The 18078-nt window shown below is 35.3% G+C and overlaps 1 protein-coding gene across 2 annotated transcripts in view; it reads left to right on the top strand.

Moving 5' to 3' along the window:
• Positions 1 to 18078, top strand: part of LOC131931047 (bestrophin-4) — a gene marked incomplete at its 5' end in the record, with an annotated part of 30561 nt that continues 12483 nt past the window's right edge. For both annotated transcript variants that reach the window (XM_059287739.1, XM_059287738.1), the window contains 9 exon segments: positions 1 to 45; positions 2539 to 2586; positions 9418 to 9492; positions 10705 to 10796; positions 12781 to 12935; positions 13664 to 13741; positions 14231 to 14383; positions 15720 to 15800; positions 17151 to 17302. In XM_059287739.1, coding sequence (XP_059143722.1) covers positions 1 to 45; positions 2539 to 2586; positions 9418 to 9492; positions 10705 to 10796; positions 12781 to 12935; positions 13664 to 13741; positions 14231 to 14383; positions 15720 to 15800; positions 17151 to 17302 — 879 coding nt within the window.

Here is an 18078-nt window from a genome sequence, read left to right as displayed (position 1 = left end):
CAACAGATGGTGGCAGCAGTTCATAAACGTCCCTTGGCCAGACAGGTAGAGTTATGTCCCTTTTTTTAAATGTAGAGTTCGCTCCCTTGTCTTGCTTTTCCCCCCCCCCCCCCCCCCCCCCCCCCCCCCCCCCCCTTTTCCGTTTTATGGTGGTTGTTGTATGTGTAAATAAATACGTTGCTTTATCGTCATTGTGATGTTAACGTGTTCCTTTTTAGGTTAGTTCACGTGGTTATTTAATCCCCTCTGTTTTTTAAACTGGATTTTCTTCTTGTTGCTTTGCCTGATAATAAATTACAACAACGTATGCTAGTTTTAAAAGTTAGTTTCTAAAGTATGCGTTTTAACTATTTTAGCTAGCTACACATTATGTATAATTATAGATTACAATTTAATTCTACAATTTAACATGAGAATTTTGTTTTCAATTTCCGAAAATAAAAATAAAATAATTTTAATGGTATTTGGGAATGGCCAAGAAAAAAAACTGCAATAAAAAATGTCTCTTATATTTGACTATATGTGCAATTAAGTGAGCGTCTGTTAAGATTGGTGATTCTGGTGGGGGGGGGGGGGGGGGAGGTGGAATAGATTAGTATCTATACATTTTAGGAATAGGGGCAATCAACAGCTAGCTGAGTAGAAAGTGTAGCATTGACAAGTTTATTTTTCTTCTCAAAGTTGTGGTTCCTTAAATTCTTTACCTAATTTGGCATTGAAAAAAGCATGGGTCTATGTTGTTTTTAAATAAAATTATCTTTATATCTTTTGATGTTGTGATAATAATTATGGTGATGGAAATATTTTCCATTTATTTTCCTCCCCAAAATTGAAAGCTGAAGAACGATAACACAATACAAACGTTTGAAAAGTCCTTTATAATTTTATAAAGTTTCTTTTCAGGATTTAGCTTAAAAACCCATTCACATGGATTTTTAAAAATCTAATTAAAAATATCTAGAATTTTAAAGGATTGTCTTTTTAAGGATACAAAATATGCCGTGTTTCTAAAAATAACTTTGAATTCATGGAAAGTAATTTTAGTAAATTCACAATTTATAAAAAAAAATATAACTCCCCAGCTTTCAATTTTGGTTACTCGTAATTTTTTATTTTATTTATAAAGCATGCCATAAAACCTTTGTAATATATATATGTAACACGCTTTAAATGGGAAATAATGATTATTTTAAAGTTTTTTTCTTAATTAATTAAGCGTCGTTGCTAGGTCGGGTGTAAACTGTGCGGCACCTTATGGTGTCATGCCCTTACCCCCAAAAAATGTATATATATATATATATATATATATATATATATATATATATATATATATATATATATATATATATATATATATATATGTATGTATATATATATATATATATATGTATATATATATATATATGTATATATATATATATATATATATATATACTTGGTATTTGAAATATTCAACAAAAATCTTTTTTCCTCTGTACATTTTGCTGTTGGTGTCACCACTGCCCCCTCGGTGATAATTTTAACGTGTGCGCAGTTAATATTAAACATTTCTATATATTGCCAGTTTTTAATACAGGTGGATTAACTCTAATTAATCATTAATTAAACTGTCAAAATGTTATCTCTTTTATATATTTTGCATTTTTTTCGCCAAGGTTTCACCCCCCCCCCCCTTAATGGTGTCACCCGGTGCGGTCCGCACCCCCCGTCCCCGCCTCACGACGCCTCTGAATTAATAAAAAGAAATTCTGATATATTATTGTCTGAAGTTGTTTATTTTAAAAAGAAGTATCCAACGAGAACACAGTCTTCAATGGAAAGAGCGTATATAATACTTTAAAGTCACTACGTGATATAGCATTAATAGAAGCGACGTTTGAACCTTTGAAATAGTAAATTATTTCAAACAACAGGGGTCACACCTACCTATATTATTAAATCCTAATTTCACCTGGGTGATATACAATTTTTTAAAGACAACTTTTACTAATCATGAAGTTCACTTTCAATTATGATAATATCATGTTTCTTTCTTAATATTAACAAGCCGTTTACTGAAGCAATCCCCATGACACGACCCTTTGACCTAAATAAAAGGTGTGGAAAATTCCAAGCTATTTTAACTTATATTCCCCCTCCCACCCAACTCAAAACTTTTCCATTTCCTGTCGGAATTTTTGAAGTTTTACGCTACCAAGGAAGGTCAACTGATGCATGTTATGTTTTTTTTTTCACAGTAGTTTAAGGATCTTATTATTTATGCACAATTTTTTAAAGAAATCCTCGAAAAATATTTAAAATGCATATTCCCCTGATTTTTTAATGAGGAATTACAAAACCGGTAAAAAAAATTCATGTAAATAATTTGAATAAGATAAAAAGTTACTGTATTTGGAATTAAATTATTTGCTCTATTCTGGAAGAAAGAAAGGATACCCCTCCCCAGTTTAAAGCGTGTTACATACATGATGATCCCCCTTATTAATGTCATTGTTGTTGTCGCCCCTGTGTTTGTCTGTCCGATGGTGACCATGGCAGAAAAATGGCCCCCTTGAACCAGTTCATCACCCTCCTCCTCCCGGACAGGTGAGTCTACACGGTAAATCGATGAAAGAATATATTCAAAACAAAAACGAAAGTAAACACCGGAAGTTGTCGCTTTGTTGTTCAGCTTTTACGTCACACAAGATGGCGTTGGTTGTCGTTAATGTGGCTTGTAATTTGACGTGTGTTTTTTGTGTACTATAATAAGCTGGTGGATGTGTAAATACATTAATCCCTGTACATGTCGTTCTCAAATTTGCATGTTGATGTGACTTTAACAGCTTTTAGAGTAATTTAGTGTGTAATGTACGTGAATCATAAACAGTGTTTCTTCCAGACTTGATATTTTCGGAGGAGAAGGGGTGGACCGGAATACATTTTCCGGGGGCGGACACTGGTTAAAGTATATATTTTCTATATAAATTCCATTTCGAAGAGATGCCTGGAAGAAACTCTGATCAAATATGTTTTATAAGGGCTGGGTGTATATGGTATTCTCAAGCATGTATAGTGCGAGTCATAGCAACTAACTTGAAATTACAACATTGAAAAAAATTCATCTAAAGCATGAAATTCAATAACGATTTATTTACTTGTATTTTTAAAAAAATAATGTATTTTATGTTTTTTATGAATTGTAAAGTCAAATTAACCAGGTTGTAAACTGTTTAATAATCCAGTTTTCAAAATGAGGCATCAAAAACTTCTTTATTAACTCTCATGTATTACATTATTAACTACTAATAATCGGAAAAGTATATAACACCCTTGCAGTAGGTAGATTGTTTTGTTGTACCAAGTGAGGGATAGTGTGTGGGGGGAAGGGGGGGGGGAGGGAGAGGATTCCGAGAATGTCAAGGTACATAAAGGGGACGGAGTGGTCTATCGGTAGAGAGCTGTACTGCTAACCCGTAAGTCTCGAGTTCGAATCCAGGTTCAAGTCATAAGACCGTCCCTGAGTCCACCCAACTCTGATGGGTACCTAACTCACGTTAGGGAAGTAAAGGTGGTGGGCATAGTGCTGACCACACTATCTCTTCATATGCCGAGGTCACAGAAACACGCGAACTCTACTTCACTTGCCCTATAGACCGTAAGGTTTGAAAGGGAACTATACTTTTATTTACAAGGCACATGGAGAACTAAATACGACGTTTGAATCTAGAAGATTTAATAAAAAAGCTTTTACTTTTACTTGATGTATGTATTTGTTGCAAGTATTTACTTTGGACACGATGTTGCGTGTAGGTTTGTTTGTGGGTTTGTAGTCACACATTGTAACTAAGCTATGACCACTTAAATATTTAGGTTAATATGTTATCCGCCATCACGGCTGTTGACTCCGATTTCAGCCTACTTTTCTTTCTTGGATTTGCTTTAATAGTCTTTGTTCTTCCAAGAACAAACTACACAGTTGTTTGATTTTGGAGTTGTCTCTCCTAGATGGGTTGTTGTCCCAATCTATCGAGGCTCATCTGCCTGTGGATTCGAACTCGGGGACTCTCCAGCTTAATAACCAAAAGATTTACAGGTCCGACAAGGCTGAACCCAATCAGTCATTGACTAAACCATTTTAACTTAGGATAACTCTGCACAGTGGAAAAAAGGGAAACAACTAGGTGGTAGTTATGATCTTTTAATAAAGCTGATAGTTATGTTGTTTGTTTAAGAAACTTTTAATGTCGAGGCTTTTAATAAGAGGCTAACAATGTTCGAAAACAGTTCATTACAGGCATATAAATCATAAACCATAGTTTTATGAGAGTCGTTCTAATGCAAAAACGCATTTACTTCCTACATGCAATAAAAAATCGCCAATAGATTATCACAGTTAAATATTAAAGCGTTAACTAATAAGTTGATGTGAAATTTTTTTTCTCCCGCCTCTGACATGTAATTTACAGCGTCAGTTGTGTGTTCGCTTTAGTATTACAGTTTTCATCATCGGCTTGTGAGAACTGATACAGATTTACAATAGTAATATTTCTTTCTTACTTGTAGCCTGCTTTCATTCATTAAAGATGGTTTACTTATATATAGATCTAATACAAAACGTCTAAAAATAAAAAAAATATTAAAAATTAAAAAAACCAACCTGAAAATGCAAATGTGTAATTAAATGATGATTCAAGGGATTTTTTGCCCCTCGGCGTGGTGGGTGAGGGGGGGGGGCGGGGTGGATTTGGGTTTTTAGGTAGAGCTGAAATAAATTTGGGATTACAGAGAATTAAAATGATACAAATTTTAAGCAATCGGAAAAGTTATATTATTACAATGAGACACATCAAAGTAAACATGCTTCCCTTTCAAACATCATATCTATACAGTCCTCAAACAGTTATTATTTTTTTTTAAATTTTATTTTTATTTTTATTAATTCAATTGTTTTAAACATTTAAATCAGTAATAATGATTTATTTGATGGTTTTACACAGCATCAAAAACATGAACATCAATTGCATATATAATAATCAAAGGGAGAAAATAAAATGGCATAAGAACTAGACTAAAAACAAAATTTAAAAAAAAACGTTTCAACAACAAGCCCCCATGCATTAATGCACCAAAAAGCAGAAAACAAATCACACACCACCACTCAAACAACTATAAAGATATATATATAGCCACCCAAACAGCAGTGCACAACTCACCCCTCTACTTCTCAGCGCACCACAACCACACACAAGCCTGCTACCAAAACGCTTTTTTATGAATCCCTTTTCCAGTACTTTAAATGTTTTATTTACAATGACTAAAAACCATTGTCAAGTTTATAGCTAAAGTTTTAGTAAAGTGTTATGCGATGGCGTTGTCTAGTGGTAAAGAACTAGACCAGGGGTCGGCAACCTGCGGCTCGCGAGCCGCATTCGGCTCTTTTGATGTCAAGATGCGGCTCTCCAACTCTTTACACAAATAATAATAGTTAGGCTATATTATTTTATTTTCAAAACTCATAACAACATTATACTGTAAAGAAACACAAGTTTAATTAAACAGAGTAAAAACATCATCAGAGAACAGAGAGAATATGTGCAGTAGAAAGTATACGGACAGCTGACAGCCGCTTGGGCACCAGGTCCAGTCCCACATCCGTGCTGGGGACAGTCACGTGACAACAATTCCATGCTTGCCGCTGCCCAAGTGCCGACTTTTTACGAATATCGTTAAATGGGGATTGTTATTTTATTCAGAATGCATTTCCCTATCTGTTAGTAATCCTTAATTTGACCTGAGTGACGTGAGCTTTTTAGTTATTAGCTTCCTACGGTTGAGCCGGCTACTGGATAGTGGGGTACCAGTTTACCTTCGTTTAGTGGGGTGGAAGATAAGCCTGGTGAGAACCAAAGGACAGAAGCGACTGATAAACGGTAATCAAACCGATACCCAAGGACAGTTAGTCGGAGTTTTCCGTGTTGAGGCCTACCTGAGAAATGGCAGACACCTGAGCCGGTGATGTCCGTAAAGAAAAAAAAAGTAAACTTAAGTGGATTTGGGATAGTTCTATAATTATTTTTTTATTACTAATTTCATTAATCTGGCGAAACAATTTCATGTTTTTATATGAATAAATATTATTTCGTAGTTAAAGCTATTTATTTTAAATAACAAATCAAATATAAAATAATAAAATATTGAAATTAAAAAAAATATTTAATGGCTCTTTCGACAATGGGAATTGTTGAAAGTTGTAACATTTGGCTCTTCGGCCTCAAAGGGTTGCCGACCCCTGAACTAGACTGCTGAATATTTTTTTTTTTTTTTATTTTTTTTTTTGTTTTGTAGACTGCTGAATAAAGAATTTTTTTTTTTTTTTTTTTTTTTTTGAAACTGAAATACTTGACGCCGAATACAGGGAACATAGTTGTAATTTTTTTTTTTTTTTTTTTTTTTTTTTTTTTAAATACTTTTATTTGCAATTTAAAACAAGTACATCAACATCAAATTCTTACATAATTTCGAACATCAAATGAAAACGAAATAGTAATACAATATATTACAATATATTACAATAGTAATATTTCTTTCTTACTTGTAGCCTGCTTTCATTCATTTAAGATGGTTTACATATACATAGATGTAATACAAAACGTCTAAATATAAAGAAAAATTAAAAACCAACCTGAAACTGAAAATGCAAATGTGTAATTAAAATTAAATGATGATTCAAGGGATTTTTTTTTCTCGGCGTGGTGGGCTGAGGGGACGAGGAGATGTAGACTGCTGAATAAAGAATTTTTTTTTGAAAACTGGTTCCGGCTTTAGCATTAATATCTAAAATAATAGACCATCATTAAAAAAACAACGACATTTAAGACTATTACGCTTTCATAATAATAAATATTACAAATAGAAACAAAATAGTGTATACACATTTACAGTAACGGTCTACATAAACCGTTTAACGGAAAAATGATAATTATCATCAAGAGCCTTTAGATTTCAAATGCGTTAGTACCTAAAAATATACTTTCAATTCATTTTACAGTTTTAGCGACTAAATGTTCTCTCCCTTAACTTTAAACTAGCATTCTCTCCCTTGTTTTTAAATGTACTTTTCTTTCACTGATTTTAAAACTAGCATTCTCTTTCTCTCTCTCTCTCTCTCTCTCTCTCTCTCTCTCTCTCTCTGTCTCTCTCTCTCTCTTTCACTCCCCCCCCCCCTTTTCTATTTTACGCAAAAACTAATATTTCAACAGTTGCTTTTTAAAAAAAATATTTTATTTTACTCTTGTTAAACTAGTGTTCTCTCCCTTGCATAAAAAAAAACAATTTTTCTCTCCCCTAGTTTGGGGCTTGCAGGAAATACTCTTCTTCCCCGGTAGTTTAAAATTGATAGCCTAGTCCCGCAGTGCAAACGTTCGCCTGTCAGTTAAGTTATCTCATTCATTATGTAATCCTGCATGAAAAAACTGCAAGTAGTATTTATGCGTCAAGAGTTACGCAATCTTGTTAAGAAAAACTTAATTATAGGACGGGGTCTACAATGTGACATGCACCTAATAATTAAAATGCTAGTAAGCTTAAAATGGAGTATGATTCATAGGCCTCTGTCACACCTTTGTGCTGAATAACGGCAGTGTGTTTTACGGTACACTGTGTATATCAATGAAAATTATCTGCAAAAAGGAATGTTAAACTTACTCAGTGGAAGTATAAAAGAAATTTGTAACACACACATTTTATAGTTACACATCTTTGCTTTAGTCATATTGTCTGTTGAGGCTAATCAGTATTTCTTCCAGACTTTTTTATCTGGGGGTAGGGGGTGGACTTGAAATTTTCGGGGGGGGGGGGGGGGGGGAGCGGGGGGGGGGGCGGACTAAAATTTCCGGGGGGGGGGGGGCGGACACTGTTAAGTTTATATTTTCTATATGAGTTCCATTTCGTTCGGGAGAGGGGTGGTAGACTTTCTTCGGGGCTAATTTGAGTAAACATCTGTGAACGAAATTTTGATCAGTATTAAATGGAGTGATTTCTTTTATTGTAATAATATTCACATAAATGCACCACAGATGACAACGCAAAAATATAGTTTAAATCTAATTACGTTTTAAATTTGTATTTTAAGTGTAAAGACTACTGTAAAAAAGGGTCACGTGATGTTTACAAATCACACAGCCATGCGGGCGCCATTAAATAATGTAAAAAACAAATAACTTAATGTAAAAAACAATTATTTAATGTAAAAAACAATAATTTAATGTAAAAAACAATAATTTAATGTAAAAAACAAATAATTTAATGTAAAAAACAATAATTTAATGTAAAAAACAATAATTTAATGTAAAAAACAATAATTTAATGTAAAAAACAAATAATTTAATGTAAAAAACAATAATTTAATGTAAAAAACAATAATTTAATGTAAAAAACAATAATTTAAACTAAAGTTGTTGAAGCTTTGTTCGCTCATGAATTCTTTTAAAAAATTTCAGCTATCAACACAACAAATACTATTTACTGAAAAACAGTTTATGTGTTTTGTATTTGACAGCTTGTTGTAAATATGATGTTCTGTAATGGTTAATTTAAATTGCTGTAGTTTAATTAAGCTGCAGTATTTGGAACTTACAGACTAACAAATACAAATAAAAAAATATTTGCACCAACTAGCTGTATTCGTGTGATTTTTGTTTTGTTTTGGCATGTACAATTCGCGATCTTACAGTAACACAATTCTTTAATAATATATATTCAAGAAAATGTATATATATATATATATATATATATATATATATATATATATATATATATATATATATATATATATATATATATATATACACCGCTTCCCTAGAACCTGACTGTTCTTACTCAATTTATGTTTTTTTTTTTTTCTCGATATTTATTCTCCGTTGCTTTTTTAAATTCACTAAGGTACCATGGCTTTATACCTCATCATTATTACACAACAATTTAGTTTCAACCAGTAGGATAGTCAATATAGAAATGTTAATGAAAAGAAAACTGTAAAGCCTTATTGTGGTGAAGATTGTTGAAAAGTAGATTTAGAACAGTCTGGTTCTAGGGAAGCGATATATATATATGTATATGTATATATATATATATATATATATATATATATATATATATATATATATATATATATATATATATATATATATATATATATATATATATATATATATATATATATATATATATACGTATTTACATATCTAAATATATATATACATATAATTATATATATATATATATATATATATATATATATATATATATATATATACATGCACCTGTGTTTATATGATAGAGTAGCTATCCCAAGTTCTTCTCAGTTCACTGGTGACGGGTCTAGTCGTCTACGTCACTAACGCAAACAAAGTCTTGTTTTCTATTCTCGTTCTCTAGGACACTCTTCGTCATGGCAACCTACCTGCACGGCTTCGACGACAAGAGCAGAATGATGAGGCGGTCTGTGGCCAGGTAAGATTATGTCAGGTGTGGCCAGGTAAGATTGTGGCCAGGTTTGGCCAGGTAAGCTTGTTTCCAGGTAAGATTGTGGCCAGGTTAGATTATGGCCAGGTAAGATTATGTCAGGTGTGGCCAGGTAAGATTATGGCCAGGTTTGGCCAGGTAAGCTTGTGTTAGGTGTGGCCAGGTAAGATTGTGTCAGGTGTGGCCAGGTAAGATTGTGTCAGGTGTGGCCAGGTAAGATTATGGCCAGGTAAGATTGTGTCAGGTGTGGCCAGGTAAGATTGTGTCAGGTGTGGCCAGGTAAGATTGTGGCCAGGTGTGGCCAGGTAAGATTGTGTCAGGTGTGGCCAGGTAAGATTGTGTCAGGTGTGGTGAGGTCAGATTGTGTCAGATGTGGTTGGGTAAGATTGTGTCAAATATCCGTGGAAAAACAATACAGCATTGTACTCAAAGTTTAAGTGACACAATTGTAATTCAAGGAACGCACGACTTGAAAATGCCAAAAATAAGTTTAGAAGTCTTGATGCCATATAAAAAAAAATGTACATAAACTTAGATCTTTTTTTAAAGTATGCAATTAGACCGAAACTCTTAAGTTTTAGTTTTTCCAGTAAATTACATTCTTCTCTTCTTCTTAATCCCGTTCGTGTCCCAAGACACATGGGGTAGATGAAGTAGAGTTCATCTGCTCTATTGACTTCGGCATATGAAGGGATAGTGTGGTCAGCACTATGCCCAGCCGTCTTTGTTTCCAGTTAGGTACCCATCACAACTGGGTGGAATCAGGAACTTTCCACTGATTTGAACCCGGATTTGAACTCGAGACTCTCGGGCTAGCACTCTAGCTCTCTACAGAGGCGTAGCGAGGGGGGGGGGGAGTGCGGACCGCACCAGGTGACACCATTTAGGGGGGTGACATCAAGGCAAAAAATAGCAAAATATATAGCGAAAAACTTGAGGGGGTGGGGGGGGGGGGGTGCAAATCGAAAGTTTGAGGGAGGGGGGTGCAAATAAAAAGTTTGAGGGGGGGGGGGGGGGGGGGGTTGCAAATCGAAAATTTGAAAGTTTGTCCCCGGGAAGGGTTTCTACGCCTCTGGAGGGTGACACTATTAAGTGCCGCACCGGGTGACACCCGACCTCGCTACGCCACTGGCTCTCTATATTAGTAAAGTATTAATTTTACGATCATGTAATGAATGGTTCTGTCTCTGTTTACACCAGGTATGTTCTGTTTGGGCTTATCCTCATCTGTCGGGCCGTCAGTGTTTCGGTCATGAAAAGATTCCCTACAATCGATCACATAGTAGAAGCCGGTAAGTCGCACTGAGTTAATGTTCTTGTATCAAAATTCAAATCGAGTTATTGTTCTTGACTTACATTTTACAACTTACAGTCTATACTGTCTATAAAAATAGTAATATGGGAGTTAACCAGCTAAAAAAATACAAAAACTAATTTTGTACATTTTTTTAAGTGTCCTCCCTTGCAAAATTTCTATTGATTTTGTATGCTGTCACAAAAGCCTAAATAAATTTTGTAAATTTAAAATTTTGTTTATAAGTAGAAGAGTATGTTAAAACGAATATCTTAATGTTGTAATGCATATTATTGAAAATTTTAGACTTAAATGAGGTTTTAGCTTTTTAAAAAACATTTCTTCAATTTCAACAAATGCTATAGATAGTATGGTCCGGGTGGATACTGTTTATACTTTAAAAGTATTGGTGTATAGAATAACTATAGTACTACATTAATATCTATTTAGTACAGTAGCTGATGCATATATTTAATGATATTAATTATTTTAACAATAGTTTCCATTGAAATTGAAACTTAAGGCTTAATGCTTTAAAAATATTAGAATGAAAGCTGATTATAGTTGTGTTTTTTTTGTATCTAACTTAAAGCTAGTTTTTAACTACTTGAAACTACGGTATTCACTATTCATTCCGTTATGCTAGCTTGAATTAGCTAGTCAAAAAAATAAACACAATGATGCGCAAAGAAAATGGATTACTATCAAACTATGACAGTTTAGCTGATACTAATTTGTCTGCTTATTTTATAAGGCCTCGTATACACAAACGTCTACTTAAAGCTGGTCTTATAACCAAAAATGGTGTTCCATGACAAATGATCTCAGGACAAATGATCTCAGACAAAATATCTCAGACAAAATATCTCACGGACAAATGATCTCAGGACAAATGATCTCAGACAAAATATCTCAGGACAAATGATCTCAGACAAAATATCTCACGGACAAATGATCTCAGGACAAATGATCTCAGGACAAATGATCTCAGGACAAATGATCTCAGGACAAATGATCTCAGGACAAATGATCTCAGGACAAATGATCTCAGGACAAATGTGTGTGTGTATGTGTGTCCGTGAACACAATAACTTGAGTACCGTTACAGCTAGGTTGATGAAATTTCATATATAAGTATTATATCAAATTTGTAGTTCTGTGTCAACTTTTCAGCGATTTCCGGTAACCGCAAGTGAAACTTATTCTACTTTCAATTTTTTTTAAATAAATGAAATTTCACACGTAAGTAGAAGATCTAATTCTCTGCCTTCTGTCAAATTTTGAGTAATTTCCGTTGACCGGAAGTAGTAGTTTACGCTATTTCTGATTTCTCAAAAAAACGCATGCGAATTTATAAAGTACTAATAATTTTCAGCACTATTATTAATAAAGGGAGCAGCCCAAAACCGAGTCCGTTGGAAAAGTGTAACTGCAGCCCTCTGCTCCCTAGAGGCTACAAAAGAAAAATGATGATGAATGATACTCGCACTCACGTACATACGTACACGCACACAGTGGCGTAGGCAGGGGGGGTTATGGGGGGGGTCATAACCCCCCCCCCCCCCACACACAGACCCCTCGGTATATATAAAATGTATGAGGGGGGGGTGCAAATCGAAAGTTTGAGGGGGGGTGGAAATCGAAAGTTTGAGGGGGGGTGCAAATCGAAAGTTTGTCCCCGGGTAAAAATTGGAACCCCCCCCCCTTGAGACGATCCTGGCTACGCCACTGCACGCACACACATTACACAAACACGCACACACGTACATACACTTATACACGTATTCAAAAACACTTCTATATACACACACAATTCTTGTACACACGTTTGAACCATGATTGGAAATATACACGCGCTGTAATTAACGTTTTATTTCACATAAACATAAAATCAAATAATAAAACATAAACCCTGCTGTTACGCATTATCCTGTTAGCTTATTGTAAAGGGACGTAATCAAATTCGTCTTCTACACTTTCAGGTTTCATCACAAAGGAAGAGGCGGATCTCTACGAGAAGGTCCAGTGTCGGTACCTCAAGTTCTGGGTGCCCATGATGTGGGCGAACCAGGTTCTAGTCACAGCCAGAAGGGAGGGGAGGATCCAGACGGACTTTGGTCTCAGGATGGTCATTGAGGTAATTTGTTTTAATTACATGATGTAAGCAAACATTTATTAGAGAAAAAATAATTAGTTAAATTTTTGAGTAATTTTGGTAAACAGGTATCATACTTATATAATTTAGGGAAATGTTATGTGTACGCTTTATAATTTAGATAGGAAGTATGCTTTTATGATTAAGGTTATAATACAGTGTATGCTTTGAAATTTAGGTGAATATACGTTACACTTTTAGGATTTAGGTAAACATAACGAGGGTATAGAAGACAAATGCAGTTTGTCCACTTTTTTTGTCAAATCTATGTACATTTATATTGATACTGGCAATAACACAAGCTACAAGAACACTCATGTACAATGCCAGAAAAGTAGAATGCAAATATTTTATGAATGTTTAAACATAATATTTTGCACTATTTTAATATTGGAATGAGATTTATAAACTCATTTTTTCTCGAGATTATGTTTTTTTTTTGGACATACTGCGTTTATCTTCTATTTTAAAATTTAGAAAATTTAGGTGAACTAAAATTATAATTTTAAATTAGACTAATAGCCTACACATCACACTTTTGAGATGTTGGTAAACATACATAATTTTTCTTAATTTAGGTAAACTAAACAGAATTTAAACTATAGTAGTTCTAGTATTCAAAACATACTAGCCACAAAATAACACTGTTAAAATGTCGAAGCTTAATTAAATATTAAGAGAATTTTAATTGGTTTGAATTTCCGCCACAGTATCTAGCTGACTTCAGGGATAAGTGCTCGTTATGTTTCGTGTATGATTGGATCACTGTGCCTCTTGTTTACACTCAGGTGAGTTGAGCTTGACTTTTACCACACGTTTGTATCAAACTTATATCATACATGTATCACGTTTGTATCACAAAGCCTATATATCATATTATTATCTCGATTTTTTCACACTTGAAAAGATGGTGGCATCACATTTGTATCACATAACCTATATATCATGGTGTTATCTCGATTTTATCACACACAAAAATCGTGTTGGTATTAAGTTTGTATCAACTTATTAACACTATAATATTACACATCTATCACTTTAGTATCACACTTTTATCCCACGCCTGTTTTTTAAAAATAACTTTATCATGTTTATACCATATTTCCTTCATGCCTATATTAAGGACATAACACTTGTGTTTTGTATCCTGTTGACGTTATACACATATCACCGTTATATCATGCTGATTTCATGCCTTGATACGCTACAATCACCAATGCACCATAATTGTATCACGCTGGTATCACCCATACCTCACCTTTGTATCACCTGTGCAGGTGGTGACGTTCGCTACCTACTCGTACTTTGCCGTGGCTCTGCTAGGCCAACAGTACCTGGACATCAGCAAGAAGTACCCCGGGTACGAGGGGGATTACTACATACCCGGCTTCACCATCCTGCAGTTTCTCTTCTACATGGGCTGGCTTAAGGTATGTTTCTTGACATCATAGTGGGCTTAAGGTAAGTAGGGCTTAAGGTATGTGTCTAGACCTCATAGTGGGCTTAAGGTATGTGTCTAGACCTTATAGTGGGCTTAAGGTATGTGTCTTAACGTCGTGATGGGCTTAAGGTATGTGTCTAGACCTCATAGTGGGCTTAAGGTATGTGTAGACCTCATAGTTGGCTTAAGATATGTTACTAGACCTTATAGTGTGCTTAAGTAAGTGTCTAGAGCTATAGTGGGCTTAAGGTATAAGTCTAGACTTCATAGTGGGCTTAAGGTATGTGTCTAGACTTTATAGTGGGCTTGAGGTATGTGTCTAGACCTCATAGTGGGCTTAAGGTATGTGTCTAGACTTTATAGTAGGCTTAAGGTATGTGTCTAGACCTCATAGTGGGCTTAAGGTTTGTGTCTAGACTTGATAGTGGGCTTAAGGTATGTGTCTAGACCCCATAGTGGGCTTAAGGTTTGTGTCTAGACTTGATAGTGGGCTTAAGGTTTGTGTCTAGACTTGATAGTGGGCTTAAGGTTTGTGTCTAGACTTGATAGTGGGCTTAAGGTATGTGTCTAGACTATATAGTGGTTTTGAGGTATGTGTCTTAACGTCGTGATGGGCTCAAGGTATGTTTCTTGACATCATAGTGGGCTTAAGGTATGTATCTAGACTTTATAGTGGGCTTGAGGTATGTGTCTTAACGTAGTGATGGGCTTAAAGTATGTTTCTTGACCTCATAGTGGGCTTAAAGGTATGTGTCTAGACCTCATAGTGGGCTTGAGGTATGTGTCAGTGGGTTTATGGTAAGTGTCTTGACGTCGTGATGGGCTTAATGTATGTGTCTTAACGTCGTGATGGGGATTAAGGTAAGTGTCTTGACGTCATACATGAGCTTAAGATAAGTGACTTGACGTCATGATGAGCTTAAGGTAAGTGTCTTAACGTCATGATGAGCTTACGATAAGGCTCAATGTAAGTGTCTTGACGTCCTATATACGTTTAACTTGAGTTTCCTGACCTAGTACTCAGGCTTACATTATGCTGTTCGACTTCCATATATAAAATGGTATGGTGTATTGTATAGACCATCGCCTTAGGCTTATTTTAAACTTGCGGCTGCCTTATATACAACAGGATACTTAACCTATTTACTATCTAAGCATATGAATTCTTAATTAAGTCATTAAGTTTTTGATAAATACCCTTAGTTAAGATTTATATTTCCTAATAAAAAACAATCCTCTACCACCATATAACATTTGGTTTTAAAAGTATCTTAAAATATAATTATAATTAGAAAAAGTAATTAGCCCTTCGTGTTTTAATGTAGGTAGCTGAGCAGATGATCAACCCATTTGGAGAGGACGACGATGATTACGATATCAATTGGTTAATTGACAGACACACTTCTGTAAGTATCTGACTTGTATTGACAGATTAACTGGGGGGGGGGGGGGGGGGAGGAGACAAGCAATGGTGAGCCGGGGGGGGGGGGGGGGGGAGGGATGTAAGGGTTTAGTACCCCCCCCCCCCTCTTGAAAAAACTAAGGAAAAATTTTGTCTATCAAAGTTAATTGCTTCTTTTATGATATTTTATTGATAACGAAAAAATCTTTAAAAAAAAAAAAAACTAAGGACTAATTTTGTCTATCAAAGTTAATTGCTTCTTTTATGATATTTTATTGATAACATTTTAATGCGCTTTGGCCAATGATATCTCTTTCATTTTTTGTAATTTTAAATGTAATCTTTATTATTTTCCGATGCATTTTTGTGTGAATTGCTATAAACGGATCTCGGGAAGGACAGGGAAGTTTAGCCCAACTCTTAATTAACTTGCACCGTAAAATATGCAGGTAAAAAAAAGGAAAAAAAGTAAAGAATCCTCTATAGACCTAGCGGTCCATTGGGCAGATGAAGTAGAGTTCATAGGTTTCTTGATCTCTGCATATGACGGTAGGGCGGGGTCAGCACTATGCCCAGCCACCTTTACATGGACATTCTACTGCCTTGGACCCGGATCCGAACTCGAGACTTTCTTGTAGCCGCCATGCGCATTACAACTTATGCCATGCCGTCCCATAAAATCTGTAGGTACAGTTCAGCGTATTCTGATTACTGCGACATGACAGTAACAGCCGACACGATACCCTATCAATCTTCTTGAAAACTCAATATAAAACCCCCCAAAAAACCTTTAGTGTACAACTTGCCGGATGTTGACATATACAACTCTTGCCGGATGTTGACATATACAACTCTTGCCGGATGTTGACATATACAACTCTTGCCGGATGTTGACATATACAACTTGCCGGATGTTGACATATACAACTTGCCGGATGTTGACATATACAACTTGCCGGATGTTTACATATACAACTCTTGCCGGATGTTGACATATACAACTTGCCGGATGTTGACATATACAACTTGCCGGATGTTGACATATACAACTTGCCGGATGTTGACATATACAACTTGCCGGATGTTGACATATACAACTTGCCGGATGTTGACATATACAACTTGCCGGATGTTGACATATACAACTTGCCGGATGTTGACATATACAACTTGCCGGATGTTGACATACACAACTTGCCGGATGATGCCACATAGAACTTGCCGGATGTTGACATATACAACTTGCCGGATGTTGACATATACAACTTGCCGGATGTTGACATATACAACTTGCCGGATGTTGACATATACAACTTGCCGGATGTTGCCCTACACATTTCTTGTCCTACCCCAGGTCGCCTTCTGTCTGACCGACCAGTGCTACGGCAAACATCCAAACCTGATCAAAGACCCGTTCTGGGATGACCTGGTCGCAGATGTACCTTACACCGAGTCGTCCCTGGGGTCATTCCGACCTAACTTCCTGGGCACGACCTCAAACCTTGAGTAGGTATTGTTTAAAATGTTGACTAATTTCCTTAGATGGACCTCAAACCTAGAGTAGGTATTGTGAGACTGATTTACTTAGAACAACTTCTAACCTTGAGTAGGTATTGTTTGATATATCAACTCACTTACTGGGAACATCTTCAAACCTAGAGTAGGCATTGTTTGACTAATTTACTGAGAACAACCTCTAATCCAGAGTAGGTATTGTTTGAAATGTTGTCTAATTCTCTGGGAACAACTTCCAACCTAGAGTAGGTATTTTTACAAGCTTTTATTACAAGCTTTTATTTAACTCACTTCCTCTGTCTGTCGTCAGTCTAGATGGAAACGCAGGAGTGAAAATTCGGAAACTTCTACTTGACCGATACGATTCACATTTGGCACGTGGGTCAAGACATGAAGACAATGCAATCTAAAACTAAATTTGACTTAATTGGATGCCTAATTGATTTTTAATGAATTAATTAAAATTTGGACCGAATTAGTAGGCATGTCTAGCCAACCACACCACACGCGTCATCACCTTCAATAGCTGCGCCATCACGTAATGGCTGCGTTCAAAAACCATTGCGCGCCTACTGAACGTGATGTTCAGTAGGCGCGCAATGGTTTTTAGTCATGTAACTCTATTGTAAATAAAACATGTAAAGTACTGAAAAAAAAATTCATAAAAAACGTTTTAATAACAAGCTTTTATGTAATGATGCACTAAAAAGTAGAAAATAAATTATAGACTACTATTTAAATAACTATAAAGAAAAGCGTGGGTGTCT

Source organism: Physella acuta, unplaced genomic scaffold (genome assembly GCF_028476545.2).
Source record: "Physella acuta isolate Inbredline_101_S28 unplaced genomic scaffold, ASM2847654v3 ptg001882l, whole genome shotgun sequence".
Classification (NCBI taxonomy): domain Eukaryota; kingdom Metazoa; phylum Mollusca; class Gastropoda; family Physidae; genus Physella; species Physella acuta.
Note: the sequence above shows the minus strand (reverse complement) of the source record. Positions and strands in the feature narration are given on the sequence as shown.